At 53.3% G+C, this 20880-nt stretch overlaps 2 protein-coding genes across 2 annotated transcripts; one reads left to right on the top strand and one right to left on the bottom strand.

Annotated features, from left to right (window-relative positions):
- Positions 1-1429: 1429 nt before the first annotated feature.
- APUU_71196A (non-ribosomal peptide synthetase) lies at positions 1430-17731 on the top strand (the record flags this gene model as incomplete). The annotated part of the gene is made up of 2 exons (XM_041696153.1): positions 1430-11161; positions 11249-17731. 2 exons carry the CDS (start codon positions 1430-1432, stop codon positions 17729-17731), a joined length of 16215 nt encoding a protein of 5404 aa, XP_041561812.1.
- Positions 17732-18382: 651 nt separating this feature from the next.
- APUU_71195S (DUF3405 domain-containing protein) lies at positions 18383-20544 on the bottom strand (the record flags this gene model as incomplete). Its single annotated transcript, XM_041696152.1, has 4 exons — positions 18383-19379; positions 19425-20016; positions 20073-20275; positions 20324-20544. The coding sequence occupies 4 exons, from the start codon at positions 20542-20544 to the stop codon at positions 18383-18385; spliced, it is 2013 nt and encodes a 670-aa protein (XP_041561811.1).
- Positions 20545-20880: the final 336 nt, after the last annotated feature.

The following is a 20880-nucleotide window of genomic DNA, read 5'->3' as shown; positions in this document are numbered from 1 at the left end:
CTAAGATAGGAAGCAAAGAAGTCCCAAAGACCCAGATTGACTGAATTTAAGGCATGCCCCTCATATAGCAAAACTATTTCCCGAGGTTCTAAACAGCTTTGACTGATGTCTAATCAATTTGTATATCCGAGATCCATGAGGCGACCAGCATTAGTAAAGTATACCAGAAGGACCCTTTGGACCCACATATTATCCTTAACCATGGAGGTAAGGATTAGCTCCTTTGTCGGACCCACGTCGCAAGTCATGGCTATATTCATGGGAGACAACCTTGGATTTGTACGCGCAGCTCATGCGGGAGGGGAGGCGGACACTGCCAAAAGGCAGCAAGGCAAAAAGTCAGTATGGCTATCGGAAAACAAACTCGAGGCTGTACTGGATATTTGCTATGGCTGTCTTCGGAGAGTCTAGAATCTGATCGGGATCGTCCAGGGACACGTAAGTGCTTTATAGCTTCCGCTGCCCCAAGCTATAGAGTAAAGTCTGCACCCCCGGCGAATTAAGTTGTGTTCAGCATTTGATTTCATACAATTTATATTTAGAGGGAATGACTGTGCCATGCCAGAGGGTATACATGAGGCTATATATATATACATATATCGTGCTTGTCCTACGAGTGAATACGGGTATTGCAGTCTCATTCCTGATCATCACTAGCCTCAATTCCCAACATCAAGCATCCACTGCGCAGCCAAAATTGCCATATTGGCATCACACTCCTGATAAGGGAGTCATCACGGGCGAGAAAGCGGAAGGACAATGCCAAAGCGAACGAATATCCCACTGAGCTATAAGCAAGTGGGCGCAGGGATCAAGCAGCGGTGAGCGGGCGAGGACAGAGGACAGGTGTCAGTTATGCAAGGCGCTCGATGCGTACGAATGGCAGAAAACAGGTGGAATGGCGTATAAGTAGGGTCAACCAACTTATATCAGGCTCTTAATAGAGGTGTCGATATCATGGCTCACTTGGTGAGCAATAGACTAGACCTCAGGTTTCCGCCAAGCATCTCACCGCTTATATATATACATGAGACGTATCTACGAATGCTTAATGATTGATGATGTACCTGGGTGTGTCCCAAGATTGTTGTTTCAAATCGAGGTTGGACAAAGCTCAAGCAAGGGTGGAGAAGATAGGTACAGCATAAACCGAAAACGGCTGAATATTAACTGCAATGAAATGGGTGACGTACTTCAAAAGTTTAACTCTGGTATTATAGAAGGCCAAAGACTACCGTTCAGGAACTGACACAGATGAACTTGGGAAATTTCTGACAGATCATTGCACACGGAAAACTCTGTGGGTGATGCACCGACAACAACGGCATACCACAAGATATAAGGCCTGATCATCGCACATTTTTCTGGAAGTCTACTAGTGCAAGATTATATCCAAGCTAGTCTGACTCGATTGAAAGTGAACTATATCATGACTATTCTGTTTGACAATGCCAACGGCGGGGATGATGGTCCAGACGCAGGTGTAGCGGTGGATAAGAGAACTCGACCGCCGATAGACTCAGAAGTGCTCGACATGGCCATACTTGAACAAATGAAGGCCTGGAACCCCCGGGCCCCAGAAGCATGCGACTGTCTTGTACACGAACTGGTCCAGCAACGTTGCGCGGAGCGACCAGAGACACCAGCCGTCTGTGCCTGGAACGGTGACCTGACTTATCTGGGACTAAACACTGCAGCTACTTCTGTGGCGGAGGTTCTGGTGTCTCAGGGGGACATTGGCCCGGAGAAGGTTGTCCCACTTTATTTTGAAAAGTCTCGATGGGTTGTGGTGGCGATTCTAGCAGCATTGAAGGCAGGGGCAGCCTTCGTGCTTTTGGACCCAGCACACCCTATAAAACGGCTGAAGGAGATCTGCATGTCTGTTGGAGCAGGGATCATAATAACTTCCCCGAAGCACGCTGAACATGCCTCAAAGCTTGTCTCCAATATCCTGGTGGTTGATGAGAACGCGGTCAACTGGGAAGCTCCTCCAATGGCCCGTTCTCTCGTGCAAGTGGCTGAACCGAAACCCGAGAATGCAGCATACGTTGCCATGACCTCTGGCAGCACAGGAACGCCCAAGGCGGTTGTAAATACACATCGATCGTTCTGCACGGCTGCCTTGGGCCACGGAGCACTTCAGGGCCTGAGTTCGTCCTCCCGAGTGCTGCAGTTCGCATCCTATGCCTTCACAACATCAATAAGGGAGATCCTAACTACTTTGATCTTTGGCGCCACCATATGTATCCCATCCGAAGACGACCGCAGGGAAAGCCTTGGTGACACTGTCGAAAAGCTGCGAGTGAACTGGGCAAGCCTCTCCCCGTCGGTTGCCCGAACCCTGGAACCGGACGAAGTACCAGGGCTAGAGACATTGTTGCTCGCCGGGGAGGCCCCGACTAATCATGATCTGCGCAAGTGGTCACCGTATGTAAAGCTATTCTGCTGCTACGGGCAAACTGAGTGCGGTGCGACCTCCTCAGTCTACGCAGTTAGTCGCCTAGATGGTCGTCCCCGAACCATTGGCAGGGGAACTTCCGGAGCGTTAATCTGGATTGTGGACCCCGAAGACCCTGAGAGGCTTGCACCTGTTGGAAGTGTGGGTGAGCTGCTGGTTCATGGCCCTGTGGTCGCTCGGGGCTACCTTGGGGGTCAGACGAAGACGGCACAAAAGTTTATAGACGCCCCCAGTTGGATGGAAATGGTTCTCCCAGCATCAAGGTCGAGTGAGAGATTGTTCCGCACAGGGGACTTGGGTCGATATCGGGGAGATGGCCTTATCGAGTACGTCGCTCGCAAGGATACACAGGTGAAGCTACATGGTCAGCGACTGGAGGTAGAAGAGGTCGAGCATCATTTGTGTCAATGCCTTGACCAATCTCAGGACGTTGCGGTAGACGTGATAACACCTGTAGATGACAGCGAATCGTCTTGCTTGGTGGCCTTCATTGCCTGCAGCTCCCAACGCAATGAGCCAGAGCCATGGCTTATGGCTCCGACGGATGAGTTCCGGTCAATGGCTGAGGCAGCAAAGGCCCAGTTGCAACAACAGCTGCCACTATACATGGTTCCAACGTGCTTTCTTTCTGTCCGATCACTCCCGCTGGCAGCCAGTGGGAAGCTGAACCGCCGCTATCTACGAGAGCATGGAAACGCCATGACGCACCGGGAGCTCCAATCCCACGAGTATAGGGCAATGACGACAACTGACGGCCCGACAACAGAGATGGAGAAAACCGTCCAGAACCTATGGGCCCAAATTCTGCATCTTCCGGTGGACACAATCGGAGTGTGCGATAATTTTTGGAGCCTTGGGGGGAATTCGATTCGGGCGATGAAGCTGGCGGGTTTGGCCCGGAGGCACGGACTGAGTATCCAGGCCGGGGACTTTTGGGCGCAGCCCACCATGAGGGAGATGGCTAGGAGAGTAGCATCCTATGATGGATTGGACATCGGATTGGCTCCATTCTCGCTCCTTGATGGAGGACAATCGCAACGGGAAAGCCTTCTACACTCGGTGCGGCAGCAATGTGGCATGGAGGAAAGCCAGGTGGACGATATCTACCCCTGCACCGCATTGCAGGCAGGACTCATCGCCCTCTCAGGGAAGCGCCCTGGAGCTTATACGCTTGCGTATGAATATGAACTTCCTGCTGATATTGATATCGGCCGGCTGCAGGCTGCCTGGGCTGCCACCATCAAAGCCAACCCCATTCTTCGCACCCGCATTGTCCTAGGCTCCGATGGGAAGCTATACCAGGTTGTTTTGCGAGAGCACGACATTCCCTGGGACACCCGGAGGTCGGGTCAAGCAATTCCATCAGCCTGGCAGGATTGGCAACTGGGTCAGAGACTCATACGACTGGCTCTCAGTCCGGGCGAGCAGCCAGCGTCCTTGACATTGCTCCTCCATCACACCATCACTGACGGATGGGCAATATCGCTCCTTCTGGAGCAGGTTCAATCCGCGTATAGCGGTTCGGTATTGCGTCCACAACCGTTCAATGGGTTCATCCATTATCTTGTTCGACGAGCACAGATGGATCACTTTGACGGATTCTGGAAACAGCGTCTCTCGGCGCTCCAAGCCTGTTCGTTTCCTGAACTTCCATCTCCCAACTATGATCCAATTCCCTCGGCGACGGAAGAAAGGGTCATTCCCCTCGACACAACAGCCAGAAGTGAAAGGCAATCCCTTGCAGCTCGCCTCCAGCTTTCATGGGCTGCCGTTGTCGCGACCTACACCGACAGTCCGGATGTTGTCTTTGGCATCACAGTATCTGGCCGGGGTGCTCCGGTGGTTGGCGTCGAAGACATGACTGGGCCCACGATTGCAACGCTTCCGTTCAGGCTTGTTCTAAGCCCAACGGAAACAGTCAAAGCAGCAATTAATCGAGTGCAAGCCCAATCCGCTGAGACCATCCCCTTTGAGCAGGCTGGTCTACAACGTATTAACCGCCTTGGATCCGATGCTGCCGCTGCGTGTCGATTCCAAAGCTTACTTGTCATTCAGCCAACGCGAGAGAAGTCTCCAGCCATCTTTGCCAACCGGAGTGCTACTCTCCTGCCATATGCTACCAGTTCATATGCGATCACATTGAACTGTTGGCTGAACCCGAGTCACCTTACGGTTATTGCAACCTTCGACCCGAATGTGATCAGCCAGATACAAGTACAGCGCATGTTGAATCAGATGCGCCATGCGTTCCAGCAGATTACACCCTCTTCAAACCAGCCGTGGGGCAACGTTGACCTGCTGAGCCCAGATGATGTGACACAGCTGCATACATGGAATCCGAAGCTCTCTATGACGGACGAGCAGTGTGCTCATGAGGTGATCCAGGACAAAGCTCTGGCTCAGCCTCATGCACCGGCAGTGTGCGCTTGGGATGGGGGGTTTTCATACCAGGAACTCGATAGTCATGCATCCAGACTGGCCTACACATTGATGGCCCGTGGCGTCGGTCCCGAGAGCTTGGTCCCGTTGTATTTCGAAAAGACTCGCTGGATCCTTGTTGCCATCCTTGGGGTGCTGAAAGCCGGAGGCGCCTTCGTTCTGATGGATACAGCTCACCCATTAGAGCGACTGCGGAATATCTGCACGGATGCCGAAGCCCACTTGGTGCTTACCTCCCCAGCCAGACAAGGGAAAGCGACTTCCCTGGGGCCTGCAACCCTAGTGATTGGGGACCAGCAGGCGGACTGGATGGCCGAAAACTACTCTGGCGTCCCAAATGGAAAGATTACACCGGATACCGCCATGTACGCTGTGTTCACATCTGGCAGTACTGGCAAGCCCAAATGCGTGGTGATTGAGCACCGGAACTTCATGGCCAGTGTGAATGATAAGATTGCCGCGTATGGCGTGAGCTCCAAGTCTCGTGTCTTACAGTTCTGCTCTTACGCCTTCGACGTGGCTACATTCGAACTGCTGATTACTTTGCTGGCGGGCGCATGTATATGCATTCCGTCTGAGGACGAGCAGCGCGACCAGCTTGGTCCGGTCACAACAATGAGACAAGCAACCATTGCCTATATGACGCCGACCCTGGCGCGAGCCCTGGACCCGAAAGACTTCCCCACGCTTCAGACCCTGGTTCTCGGGGGTGAGCCAGTGTCTCGGGAAGAACTGCGCCGGTGGAGAAAGAAAGACCTACGCGTTAGCTATGGGCCAGCTGAATGTACTGTAACATCAAGCAGTGGCCGGCTGTCAGCAGAGGGAACTGGAGTTGGATATATTGGATTCCCTCTTGGCTGTCGGTTTTGGATTACAGATTCAGAAGACCCAGAGCGTCTCTTACCAGTAGGTGCGACTGGAGAACTGCTGATTGAAGGACCCCGCGTGGGCCGGGGATATTTAAATGCGCCAGATACAATCGCCAGGGCTTTTATGAACCCACCGACATGGTTGAAGGCATTGCATGCACGTTGCCATGTAGTGTACAGAACCGGGGATTTAGTACGGTACAACGGTGACGGGTCATTAACTTATGTTGGCCGCAAAGACCGCCAGGTCAAGATCCGTGGCCAGCGTATAGAACTGGGGGAGATTGAGTATCATGCTCGCCAGGCCTTTCCGAGCATCCAAGACGTCGTGGCTGAGGTGATCTGCCTGGAACGGGGACATCGCTCGCCATCGGTGGTGGTCTTTATATTGCTTGATAGACAACACTCGTCAATCCAAGAAGACCTCATCGTGCCATCCGCCGACGAAGACTTTCTGGGCTGCATTGATACCCTGCGACCGCAGCTTGAAAACATCCTTCCGGCGTCCATGGTTCCACAGAAATTTATCCCAATCACAAGGGTTCCTCTATCAACAAACGGAAAGCTGGACCGTCTAACGTTGAGAGAACATGCATCGCGTTTGTCGCGGGAGGATCTTGCAAAATACAGCCCAGGAGGGACAATCAAGCGCCAACCGGTTACTGATTCCCAAAGAGCACTTCAGACCGTGTTTGCACAGATCCTGTCTGTACCTGTGGATGCGATAGGTATTGACGATCACTTCTTCCGCCTCGGGGGGGATTCTATATCAGCCATGCAGCTAGCGAGCGTTGCCCTGGAAGTGGGATACAGAGTTTCTGGTAGTGATATCTTTCTGTATCCAACAGTAAAGGGCCTGGCGGAGCGCGCCATTTCAGACGAAAATACCTGGAGTGACGAAGGAGAGATTCCCCCGTTTTCTCTGATCCCGGTCGACCTGGAGGCCAAGGCGCTGATCCTGAGTGCTGCGTCACAGTGTGAGCTAGCACCGGACCAGATCGAAGATATCTACCCATGCACAGCTATTCAAGAAGGAGTGACAGCGCTTGCTACACGCAGTTCAGGCAGCTACGTGGCTTCAGTTGTCTATGATGTCAAGGACGAGGCTGATATGTCCCGGTTGCAGGCCGCATTCGACTCGGTTGTCAGAGCCAGTTGCATCATGCGCACGCGGATTACCTACGTGGCCAACCGGCCATTCCAGGTAGTTGTGCGCGAACAGATCCCGTGGAATGTATACCAGAGTCGCGAGGAGTATGAGGCGAGTCAGACACCCGCTATGGGCCCAAACAAGCGACTGGTATATCCCGCATTGGTAGGGAGCCCAGGTGGAGAGGGAGAGTGCGCTCTCATCCTCACCATCCACCATGCTCTGTATGATGGTCACTCTCTTTCCTTGTTTTGGCAGCAAGTCGAGTCTGCATATCGTTCCCTGCCTCTCCGGATAACCCCGTTTAACCGGTTTTTGAAACACACGCTTCGCCCCAACCACAGCGACGAGTTCTGGAGGGCCCAGTTCGAAAACCTGGAGGCCCCCGTGTTTCCTGCCCTTCCTTGGCCTGGATATGTTCCCCGGCCGGATGCGACATTCTCCTGGCGGATTGCAGCTCCGTCGGTGGTGGGATCGGAACACACCATCGCCACGATGGTCCGCTTGGCGTGGGCAATTCTTCAAGCGTACTACACAGACTCGACCGATGTATTGTATGGAGTCACCGCAAATGGGCGCACGGCAGCACTAGCCGGGATTGAGCAGATGAATGGGCCGACAGTGTGTACATTCCCCTTGCGCGTGGGGGTCGACGAGAACGCCACGATCAGTACCGTGCTATCACGGCTGCAGTTACAAGCCGCCTCCATTATGCAGCATGAACAAACCGGGCTGCAGTATATTCAAAAGTGCAGCGACAACGCAGCGAGGGCTTGCGCCTTTCAGACCCACCTTGCCATTCAGTCCTCGTCCGAAGGGGTGGACAATCAGCTTCTACGTCAGAGGAAGAGGTGGAACTGGCGTATGTTTGCAAGCTACGGTCTCGTCATTGTGTGTGATCTCAATCTCGGCGGTGATCGGGGTGTCATTGATTGCACTGTATATCATGATCCTGCTCAGGTGGCGGACGGTCAAGCCCGCCAGATGATGCCGCAGTTTGAGCACATCCTGCATCATATTGCCAGCCACCCCACGCAGTCTATCAGGGATATTCCAGGGGTCGGTCCACAGGACAGGAAGCGATTGGCACTGTGGAATAGCGCATTGCCGTCTCCATCCACAGCATTGGTGTATGCATCATTCCTGAGTTACGCCCAAAGTGACCCTTCTGCAGCTGCCGTATCGGCATGGGATGGCGAATTGACATACGGGGAATTGGCGTCCCAGTCCCTGCAAGCCTCTGAATCTCTTAGTCAGTGGGGGGTGGGCAGCGGAAAGATTGTTCCAGTGTGCTTTGAGAAATCTAAATGGGCCGTGGTGGCGATGCTTGCTGTCCTCCGTGCCGGTGCAGCTGTGGCCTTGATTGACCCCAGACACCCCAGTGGCCGGATACAGCAGATACTGCAGCAATTGGAGCCTTGCGTGATTCTCGCTGGTGCCAGTACACAATCCATCTTTGCTGACAATAGCACCACGGTATTAACGCCCCCGTTCACAAGCCTCCCGAGACATATGCATACAACGTCGAAGCACTCGAGTGTTAATGAACCTCGTATTACCCCAGAGAACCATGCATTTATTCTGTTCACGTCCGGCTCCACCGGCGAGCCGAAAGGCATTATCATGGAGCATCGACATCTCGCTACAGGGATCGACCATCACGGCCCTAAGATGAGGATACACAAAGGTGCTCGGGCGCTTCATTTCTCATCGTACGCCTTTGACCTCAGTCTATGTGAGATCTTTACGGTTCTTAGCAGTGGGGCCTGCATCTGTGTCCCCTCTGAGCATGATCGACTGAATCAGATCGAGAGGTTTGTTCAGAAACATCGAGTAAACTGGATGATCCTCTCCCCATCGGTGATTCGGACCCTGGACCCAGATCAGCTTCCCCGGGTAGAAACCATTGTGCTGGCCGGAGAGACAGTCAGCCAAGATATTGTGTCACATTGGGCTTCACGAGTAACGTTAATTAACGCCTATGGCCCCGCGGAGACGACCATTGCGGTGGCTGCTGGCGAGCTCTGCGCCGATGACTGGGAGCCAGGCACCATCGGGCCCATGATGGGAGCTGCAGGATGGATCACAGTGCCGTCGGATCCCAGTCGCCTGGTGCCCATCGGTGCGGTTGGAGAACTCGTAGTTGAAGGACCTGTGGTAACCAGAGGCTATCTTGGCCGACCTGACCAGACCGCAGCTGCATATATAGACCCGCCTCCATGGCTGCTCGAATTCCGTGGCGGAAGCCCTGGGCGTGTGTATCGTACAGGGGATCTGGTGCGATATACCCCAGACGGACATATCTGCTTCCTCGGGCGTAAAGATACTCTGGTTAAGCTTCATGGGCAGCGGATCGAGCTGGCAGAGGTCGAATACCATGCACGCCGCTGCTTTGAGGGCCGAGATGTGATCGCAGAGACCTTGCCTACTCCCGGGAGCAACGAACAGTTTCATGCTACTCTGATAGTCTTTGTGGTTGATGAGATGGCGAGGTCTGATGAGCTCCTGTGTTTACCATCAACGACGTTTCTCGGTCTCTCTCGCCTCGCTGAGGCGCAGCTCGCGGAGCTTCTTCCCCCTTATATGGTCCCCTCTACATTTATCCCAATAAGCCATTTGCCCTTGACTATGAGTGGCAAGACCGATCGAAGCCGGGTTCGACGGGCTGCAACGCTGCTGTCATTCGATCAGATGAAAGCGTACAGTACGGTGACCCCTGGCCTGCACAGGATACCCTCCACCGAGACCGAGGAGGCGTTGCGCACGGTTTGGGCCAGTGTTCTCAAGAAGGACCCAGACGTGATTGGGGTGGACGACAGTTTCTTCCGGTTGGGGGGAGACTCCATCACTGCGATGCTGGTGGTCTCACAGGGCCAGTCTGCTGGGTTGACTATCACCGTCGAGGATATATTTGAGCAGAAGACCATCTCCCGGCTGTGCGCCGGTCGACCGGGGCTGGATCGAGAGGGACATACTCAGCCACTGAAGAAGGTGCTTGAAAATATGGACCAGCTTCCGCCGGGTCTCGTAGCATCTTTGACTGAAAGCGGACTGACCGTGGCTGCGGCGTATCCCTGCAGTCCTATCCAGCAAGGGATCGCTTTGTCTCAGGCGAAGAAGCCAGGACTCTACATGCCGCGCTTCTCTTCCATGGTCTTTGCCAAAGGCCACCAAGGGGTAGTCGATGTTGCCCGGCTTATGGGGGCGTGGCAGCAGGTAGTGCGCCGGCATCCCCTTCTTCGAAGCATTCTGGTTGAAGCCAATGGTTCCATGATCCAGGTAGTCCTGGATGGGCACGAGCCAGACGTGGCCCTTGTCGAGGCGAATTCCACGGATGTGATGGCCACGTTGGCGCGGTGCCCGCCTGTGCCCCCTGCTGTATTCCGCCCATCGCATCGCTTGACCATTTGTCGTAACGCGACAGGGGAGACCGCGTTTCTGCTGGAGGCGAGTCACGTCCTTCTGGATGGCATCTCTGAGCGGATACTCCGCCGGGACTTGCAGCTCGCCTACGATGGGGGGTTGGATCTGCAGCCGGTCCATGTATATCAAGAATACGTATCCTTTATCATGGGCCACAATAGGGCTGATGCACAGGCGTACTGGGAGACGTACCTTGCCGGCGTAACACCGTGCCTCTTTCCATCACTTACCAGGTGTCCGGAGGACGGGGTCAGACGCTTGAGTATCTCATTGCCTCGCACTCGAGAGCTCGCCCTGTTTTGCCAAGCGCAGGATATCACGGTGGCGACGGTCTTCCAAGTCGCATGGGCCATGGTGGTCCGGATCTATACAGGCTCTGAGGATGTCTGCTTCGGCTATCTCACAGCGGGTAGAGACGTGCCAATCCATGGGATCAACAATGCAGTGGGTGCCTTTATCAATATGCTCGTGTGCCGCGTTGTGTTTGGCCCAGACACCACCCTGGCCGGCCTTCTCCAGACACGACAAGGAGACTTTGCACGGTGTCTGCGATTCCAGCACCTGTCACTGGCAGAGATAAGCCACCTGGTTGATAAGCAGCAAAGGTCACCGTTGTTTAATTCGTTTGTATCCATTCAGACAGAAGACTTCACTGGCCCAGCCCATGAGCAGTCTACATTGTCATTCGGGGACACTCATGTCTCAGGTCCCACGGAATACAACGTATCGTTGCACGTCACCACCGGGTCGGACGGTATACGCATTGGTTTCAACAGTGATCGCGCCGTGTTGAATGACTACCAAGCCAACGAAGTACTCACCGTACTTTCTCGCGCCATTGCTGAGATAATTGGCGACCCAGAGCGTTCTGCTTCAAGTGTGTCCCTGCTGACGGCGGAATCACGCCAGATAATTCTCGACTGGAATGAGAAGGCCCTCCCAGCTCTCGGTGCACCATCGGCGACAACCACGGTCCATGATGCCATCCAGCAGATATCCTTACGCCAACCAAGCCTGCCAGCCGTTTGTGCCTGGGACGGTGACTTCTCGTATGCGGAGATAGATGATCTGAGTACACTTCTGGCGGAGCCACTCATACATCGGGGAGTTGGCCGTGGCGATTTTGTTGCTATTTGCTTTGAAAAGTCGCGCTGGACAATAATTGCGATGTTAGGTGTGCTCAAGGCTGGCGGTGGCCTTATATTGCTTGACCCATCTCAGCCACTGCAGCGGCTTCAACAGATGTGCAAGACCTCCCAGGTCGCCTTAGTGGTCTCCTCCGAGTCAACCGCCGGCATCTCCGCTCTTCTGGGGCCCCCTATAGTCACTCTAGGGGACCAGTCGAGACCATGGAATGAACCCAAGGGCTCCATGTTACAAAAGCAGCATCCCAACCCCCCTCTGCCGTCTGATGCTCCTCTTTACGCTGTCTTCACTTCAGGAAGCACAGGGGCCCCGAAAGGGGCTGTTATCGAGCAGCAAGGGTTCTTGACAAATGCCAATGCGCTAATCACTGCTCATGGACTAACTCCTTCCTCGAGGGTGTTGCAGTTCGCGTCCTATGCCTGGGACATGAGCCTGTTTGAGCTGTTCATCACGCTTCTCTGTGGGGGGTGCATTTGCGTTCCATCTGAGCACGAACGACTCCAATCCCTGTCTCAAGCGGTGTCCCAAATGAGGGCTAATGTATTTATTATAACCCCAACCTTGGCCCGAACCTTGGACCCAAAGCAGTTCCTTACCATTGAATCGGTTATAATGATAGGGGAACGAGTCCTGGCCAAAGATGTGTCCATGTGGCAAGATCAAAAAGTCATGATTGCATACGGGCCAGCGGAATGCACCATGATATCAAGTATGGTCCGGTGTGAAGGCCGCCAGAACTGGGAAGCTTATATCGGCTCACCCCTGGGATGTCGCTTTTGGGTGGTGGATCCCAGTAATCACCACACCCTGTTACCGATCGGGGCAGTGGGTGAGCTGTTGATCGAAGGGCCTAATGTGTGTCGGGGTTATTTGCGTGATCCTGAGCGAACATCCGAGGTGTTCCTTCGTGAGCGCCCACTGTGTCTACAAGAGATTGCCGGCAGTGGGACGTACACGGTGTACAAAACAGGCGACCATGTTCGGTACCTGGACGATGGAAACCTGGTTTATATCACCCGCAAGGACACCCAAGTCAAGGTCCATGGCCAGCGGTTTGAGCTCGGGGATGTGGAGTATCACATCCGACAGGTGGCTGGGGGATATCCTGATGTTGTGGTGGAAGTCGTTGGACAGGACCTGATTGCCTTTTTCAGTCCATGCGGGGATCATGGACAGGAATCACCTTCTGGCCTGTTCGACTCGCCAACCACCGAGTTCCAGTGCCAGGCAGAGGCTCTTAAAGACCGCCTCTGTGACGTACTGCCATCCTACATGGTGCCGACACTCTTCGTGCCGCTGCGCCGCCTGCCGCTCAACGCGAGTGGGAAGATCGATCGCCGGACTTTACGCAATGAAGCTGCATCGCTGCGTAGGGGTGAGCTACGGGCTTATGTGGCATCTCGAACAGCCAGGGTCTCACCGTCGACGGACAACGAGGCGATGCTTTGCAAGATCTGGGCTGAGGTCATTGGCATTCCATCAGAGGCGCTGGGCATCGATGATCACTTCTTCCGCGTCGGAGGACACTCGATCCTGGCCATGAAAGTCATGTCAATGGTCGAGGAGAGGGGCAGGCATATAACCATGGCGGATATCTTCAACAACCCGCTCCTCCGTGACATGGCATCCAAGCTCACTGGCACGTCTGCCGGAAACACACAGGAAGTGAGTGGCACATCTGCGCCATTCAGCCTCTTGGACTGCACAGACCCCTGCGCAATGATTCAACAAGCTGCGGAGATATGCGATGTGTCTATCCAGGATATCGACGACATATACCCGTGTACTGCATTGCAGGAAGGACTCATGGCATTGTCAGTGAAAACCCCCGGTCATTATGTCTCTTCCAGAGAGTTCCGTCTTAAGGAAAATGTGGACCCCCAGCGTTTCATGGCAGCGTGGGATACCGCAGTGACTGCGAATGCAATTCTAAGGACACGAATAGTCCAGTTGGGAGATGGTGGAACTTATCAAGTGGTTGTGAGGCACTCCTCGCCGTGGCGTTATGTAGAAAGCAGCGAGACAGCGGTTGACAAGCATATTACGATGATGACGCCTGGACGCCCACTTATGTTATGCTCACTCCGTGATATCAACGGCTCGGATCCCAGGTTCACTTTGACCATCCACCATGCCCTCTACGACGCATGGTCGATGTCGATCTTGTGGGATCAAGTCCAGCAGGCATATAATGGCCACCATATTGCTTCCGTGTCCTACAAACACTTTCTTGACCACATCGGGCGTCACCATGAGGAGGCAAAGGTCTTTTGGAGACAACGGCTTTCTGGGTTAGAAGCCCTCCCCTTCCCCATCCTCTGTTCTCCGGGATCTTTGCCCAGGCCAAATTCCTCGCTGGTGCATGCAGTTCCATGCAGTGGCTACGACAAAGGCGACCACACGATGTCAACCATCATTCAGCTAGCATGGTCCCTCGTCATATCACACCACACCGGCTCACACGATGTGGTGTTCGGCCTGACCCTCGACGGCCGGCGTGCATCTGTCTCTGGGATTCAACGAATAACCGGTCCAACCATCACAACTGTTCCCTTACGAGTACAGCTGAAGCCCCAGGAGACTGTGGGGCAATCGTTAGTGTCCCTGCAACACGGGATAACAGCCATGATTCCATTTGAACAGCTTGGATTGCAGACAATCCGAAAGCTCGGCGGAGAACCGGCATCTGCGTGTGATTTCCAGTTCCAACTCATCATTCAACCTGCGTCCCGCACCGAAGGAGAAAATACTCTGGTTACGGGTGGGAAAAGGACACATAACGACTCCTACGCATTTTCCAGCTACGCTTTAGTTGCCATATGCTATTTGGATGACCCCCTCCCAGGGGATATCACCGTCCATTTGAAGTATGATGAGAAGCTGCTTGCACCAATATCGGTCCAACGCCTCGCAAACCAATTCCACCATATGATTGCCCAAGTTTGCCAGGGTCAAGGTTTGCAATTGGCTAGCTTGGACGTGCTTAATGAACAGGACACAGCTGAACTAGTGGAGTGGAATTCCTACCTACCCAAATCATGCAATATCTGCCTACATGAACTGATCCTGGCCCAGTCGGTGGAACACCCCAATGCGACTGCCATTGATGCATGGGACGGGAGTTTCACATACAAGGAGCTTAGTGAACAAGCGCACAGCCTCTCCTGGCAACTTCAGCGCCTCGGTGTTTCTCATGGATCTAGGGTCGCGCTATGTTTCAATCGATCCAAGTGGGTGGTTGTTGCTATGCTGGCAGTGCTCCGGGCAGGCGGTTGTTGCGTCCCCTTGGACCCAACACACCCTCGAGAAAGGATCAGAGATATCGTACATCGCACGAATGCCTTGCGCCTTCTGACAGATGGTACTCATCATGCTTCGCTTTCTCAATGCGGGGCGCCCGTCCTGACGATCCCGTTGCCAGAGATGCCCAACGGCTCTTCAACCGAACAGAATGACTCGCATTCTCCCAGCCCAGACAGTGTTGCCTTCATTATGTTTACATCTGGCAGCACTGGACGCCCCAAGGGGGCTGTCGTCAACCATGGCAACATCAGCACAGCCGTCCGGGAGCATCAACATTTGTTGAATCTTGGTCCTAGCACTCGTGCAGCGCACCTGGCGTCCTACGCATTCGATGTTAGCCTCGCGGAGATCCTCTATCCCCTTGCCTCTGGTGGCTGCATCTGTATCCCTTCTGAGCAAGACAGGATAGCCAATCTGGCCCATAACATTTCCTTGTTCCGCATAAACTGTGTTTTCATGGTCCCCTCGGTGTTGAACGCGTTTCTCTCCCCTGACCAGGTTCCTGGTCTCCAAACCCTTATCCTGGCCGGTGAACCAATGTCTCGGAAGGTGATGGAGACTTGGTCAGCAAGGGTTGCCCTGTTCAATGCCTATGGGCCGACCGAATCGACTATATTTTGTGCTATTGGACGGGTCCCTGAGTCGGGATGGTTTCCGGGGACGATTGGCCGGGCAGCTGGGTGTGTTGCATGGATCACGGAACCAGATAACCCATCACGTCTGATGCCCATTGGCACAGTAGGTGAGCTTCTGGTTGAAGGCCCTACTGTGACTGCCGGCTATCTCGATGATCCGGCGGAGACTGCAACAGCCTATATAGAACCCCCCGCATGGCGTGCGCAGTTTGGCGAGACCCCTGGTGGAAGCCGCTTGTATCGTACGGGAGATTTGGTGAAATATGATGCGGATGGATTGATCCAGTTTATCAGTCGCGGGGACACCCAGGTGAAGATCCGTGGCCAACGCATTGAGCTGGCCGAAATCGAGTATCATGCTACCGAGTGCTTCCCCCATGTCTGTGATGTTGTGGCCGAGGTGGTTCCCCAAGGCAACGGCGCATCTGGTCCTAATCTCATTGGCTTTGTCGCTATCACAGGATCCCTGATCGATGAGGACAATCAAAAACTGATTCTACCACCCACTGACAAGTTCCGGGCCCAGGCACAAGAGGCCATCACAGGGTTGAAACGCCGCCTCCCCCGCTACATGGTTCCGTCGTCATTCCTCCCCATTGCCATGGTGCCACGGTCGATCAGTGGGAAGATCAACCGGCGTTTGCTGCGTGCTGAAGCCGGGACTCTGACCATGCAGGATATCCAGGGCTATTCTATGCCTCATTCCCTGGCGAGGAGACAAGCCACAACCGAACCCGAACTAGCCCTGCGACGGCTCTGGGCTGATGTGCTAGGAGTCCCCGTCGACGGTATTCATGCTGACGATGGGTTCTTCCATCTTGGTGGCGATTCCGTGACAGCGATGAAGTTGTCGAGCGCGGCACGAACGGCAGGGCTGGCCTTGCTCGTGGTGGATGTCTTTGCACATCCAATACTGGCGGATCTCGCGCAAACACTCGAGCGCTCTTCTCAGTCTGTGATTCAAGAAAATCTCCCATATACGCCGGGGTGTCTGGTCGGAGACACAGACGTCTGCTCGTTGGCATCTAGGTTGGTCAGGTCGCCTGCAGCCTTTACCCCCACGAGCGTGGAGGATGTGCTCCCTGCAACGGCCTTTCAGACGAGTTGCCTGGACGGGGATAATATCATGTATATCTGGCTACAATTTTCCAACAATGTCGATCTTGACTGCCTGGAGCGTGCTTGTCAGGGGCTTGCGGATCACCGCTCAATCCTTCGGACTGCATTTATCTCTTCTCCCGATGGATACCTTCAGGTGGTTTTGGACAAGATCAATCTTCCCGCTGTCCATCTGCACTGTCAGGGTGACATCGATGGGTTCATGCAATCCGTCTGCTGCAAGGACCGCACCGAGGCAACCGTTCTAGGTGCACCTCTGTTCAAGGTCTATATCATCTCCCAACATGGATCTGGACCCCGGCTAGTGATGAGACTGAGCCATGCCCAATACGACGGGACGTTCTTAGGCCAGCTCTTTCGGGACCTTTCTGCGGCATATGATGATCGTCCTCCTTCCCCCTCACCTCTCACATTTTCCAGGTACTTGCATTATAGGCACTCTACCTCCCCTGCGGACAGGGGGCTCTTCTGGGCGACGTATCTCCAAGGCTCGCAAATGACAAACCTTACGCCGGCCGGGCCCAGTGTGCAGAATTCCCGTTGTATGGAGGTGCACCCTGCGGTTGCTCAGAGAGAGATCCCCCTCCCAATGACGCGAGATGGGTTCACCGTGGCCTCTCTGTCACAAACCACGTGGGCATACGTCCTCGCCCAGTTGACCGGAGAAAAGGACGTTGTCTTTGGAACCGTCCTCAATGGCCGAGACTCCCCTTTCCCCCACATGGACCAAGTGGCCGGTCCTTGCCTGGCAATACTGCCTATTAGAATCAGCATAAATCCCACTTGGAATACGGACCGGTTAGTGCGCCATGTTCAGGACCAACATGTCCAAATCATGCCGTATGCCTCCACCGACTTGAGAGATATCCAACAGTCGGTCCCTGGCTATGCGTCCGTCGCCAAATTCGGCAGTACATTCAACCACCTCAAAAGTGGCACCATGGCACCTCCGCGTATTGGTGGGGCGGACTGCCAATGGGGCACCACCTGTGTCGAGGGAGCTGCTGCATTCCTCCGGCCGTCGTCCAATTTCTTGGTCCGAACCACGAAGCGGGAGGGTACACTACGGATCTATATGTGCAGTTGGGAGAAAGGTATTGGTCCGGAGGTGCTTGAAGACATCGCTGATAGGTTTGTTGAAAGCATGAAAGTGGTTGCTGATGACTATCCGAGGGAATTGTTTCTCTAACGTTTCCAGATTATCGTTCTTTTGTTGTAAATACTAAACGTTATTTCTTTTGCTTCATTTCTCTCAGCTTGTCTTATAGCGGTAGTACAAACTGACAAGTAGGCCAAGTCAAGATGGCCGTACGAGCATCAGCATGAACCTCTTGGTCCAAAAGATTTCTGGGACCCTCAGGGGGGCAGTTTGCATAGAGATGAGCTGACATAGCTATCTCCCCCTTCACTTATCGAAATACCATTCGACCAAAACTCCCACTGGTGGTTATTTAGCAGTCTTTCTATTTGCATTATATGCCAACATTACTGACTCATGAGAGGAAGGGCCACGTTTCAAACACGCGTCCAGTCGTCATGGGATTTCATGATGTGCTCTCAACTATACATTTGCGGATGTGCACGGACGTTCACCTATAATTGTACCTCTACAAGTGTTAATTATATAACTAATCTATTTAAAAGCCAGGCGTTTAATACATGGCTACTAAGAAATTCCAAGAATCGATTCGCGCCTTGAGAAGTTGTTTAATGGAATCTATATTATGTAGACGTTGGATCGAGAGATACTAGGTAGCGCCCATGGAAAACTGTGGGAAGATCATAATCATGGCGAGCTGAGTGTAATAAAGAAGGCCTGTGATACCTATTCCAGCATTGATCAGACAGGAACAGCCATGTCACTTCCCTTTCTAGAGGCGGTGTTCTTGACAGGATGCAGAAGCATAGATGGGAAGCAAAGCGGGCCATATAAATCCTCGCGTAAAGCACCACCATCAAACCAATTCCGTCCTTGGGGATCTTGGTGATAACTCCCGTCGGTGTATTGATTGGGGTCTGCTTCAAAGCCTAGCCATCTGCGGTAAAAGTCTTCGGAAGCCTGAGCAGTGAACATATAAGTCATTCGATACAGGATATGGTCGAATCTGTGGTTCCAATTCCAGAGACTGTCTAGCCCACTGTTGATTCTCTCCGGCTGACCCCGATTTACCATCCTTGCCAACTCTTTCGGCGTCCATTTGCCGTCTGCATATAGAGGATGCGGAACGTGGACGGCTTTCAGACCATGCCATAATGCGAAGGATGAGGTCGTCATCTCTGACACCAGTGCGATCCCTTGATCCGCTTGTGCATCGTGGATTGAGCGCAGTAGGAGACGGGAGAATCGACCCATGGTAACCGGGGATGCACGTCGCGGTATATCCTCGGGAATATCCCAGACCATGGTTGAGAACACCCACGTTGTATCGGATGGATCAAATATTGGAAGAAAAGTAATCAGATCTGCCTCTTCGCCAGCCCCCCACTCATAATCATCGTCCTCAGGGAACTCCACCGGAGGCTCAGGCCCAACGGGGTCCAGCCATGGTAGAGAGTCCGGGGGAGCAGGGCCCCAAATGCTCCCTTTGCTCTCCATTGACTCGTCGACTGTCGTGAGGAAGTTCGTCCAGCTCCCATGCGCACCGGGTATATAAAAGTATGCATTCCTTTCCCATAGGTATTTTCTGGGCTGCTGCTTTGCAAAGTCGCTTGCTCGTTGAAGGAAGTGGTATGCATGACCCGTGAACCGGGCGTCCATCTCTAACTGCCAGTAGTAGTCGAATTCGGGGAATGCGACGGAGAATATCTGCAGGGGCTGCAAGTGCTGATGCAATGGTCTCGATATGTCAGTACTAGGAAGACTTAAATAGTTGGTGCCATACTTATGCTCGTCCACTTTGGGATACCAAGACTCCAGTGTCTGCTCATTGAAGAATATCGTTATACCCCAAAACTCCCTTGGGATATATCTTTCCTTTAGGTTCTGGATATTCTCCTCGTCATCAGGGCCGTATAGCGGTATGTCGTTGTCCTTGACATGAGTCAAGAGGAACACCTCATATTCCGCACCAGAGTGCAACGAAAGCTCCATTATCAGCGCTCGAACGTGGTGCTTCATATTTTCAGTCCATTGCATATCATGCCACGCGCGAAGTATCACTGCCGACCGTGTCTGGAATCCTGGTGAGGAGTGTCGTTTCTCATTGAGTTGAATGGCTTCATATTGCAAGGGGAGGAGACCATTCCAACCGCTATCTGGCGTCTTATACATGGCGCTGTTCCTTTCAAGGCACTGCGTCTGGAGCGACTTCCAGTTTACGTTCTCCCAAGAAGCCTGGTCTGCGGAGTTCGGACCAGAGCTGTCAGGGCCCGGCTCGGTGTAACCGTATGCACCAAAGCGAGAGGAGCGAGTAGTACAGCTGCAACCGTCTAGTTTGAGAGCGTCATACGAGCCGTACTTTGGGAAAGGAAAGCCTAGTACAGACAAAATATTGTTAGACAGTTTCACTATTTGCATACGGAAGACATACCCTCCTGCAGACCTGGATAGGCCAGAACCATATCTTCGGGGTCCTGGCGATTTAAGACGGTTCCTCGTGGTCCATAGCAGGCGTGAAACCCCACACCCTCCCGGTTATAATCTGGATAAGGGTCATAAATTGCTGGAAGAGGATGAGAAGATCCGTTCACTAATTCTATCGTGGAGACTCCTCCCCGGTAGAAGTTCTCCTCCCTAGTAATAAATAAGAAGAGCCACGATAAATGCTCTGAAAATACATACCTGACATCGCGGAGTGTTCCTATTCCTACCGGTTCATGGGCAGGTGGAGCAGTATCATCAGCTGGATTCCACTGGCGTGTGCACTGCAGGGAGTGCCCTGTATTCAAGACCTTGATGGAAGGTAAAGGGCTACGGACAGGAAGAGACCGTAGGACGAGAAAGAGGAAAAGAAGTGTTAGAAACAGCGACCACAACCAGAGGTATCGGCGTAGAAAAGCCATACTCCGAAGCACATGGTGAGAAGAAAATCAGTGGATCATGACACTATCGAGATCTCGACATCTCATCTTGAAAAGGCATGGAAGACGCGGGGTGAAGGCGTCGTCATCGATATCTTTAATAAAGGCTCTTATACCAGCAGCCTGCCAATCATAAAGTCGGCATTCACTTCATCAAGCACTGCATCATCCCATCCTGGAAGCACGCCCACGAGCCTCCGTAAATTCACTGGACAAGCCTTCACGAGGGATACATGCGAGATTCCCGAAGCGAATCGAATCAGGCCTGTGAACGTGGCGCAGTGGGACATCGTGAACAATCACATAAACAAGCCAATG

This window comes from Aspergillus puulaauensis, chromosome 7 (assembly GCF_016861865.1).
Source record: "Aspergillus puulaauensis MK2 DNA, chromosome 7, nearly complete sequence".
NCBI lineage: Eukaryota > Fungi > Ascomycota > Eurotiomycetes > Eurotiales > Aspergillaceae > Aspergillus > Aspergillus puulaauensis.
Note: the sequence above shows the minus strand (reverse complement) of the source record. Positions and strands in the feature narration are given on the sequence as shown.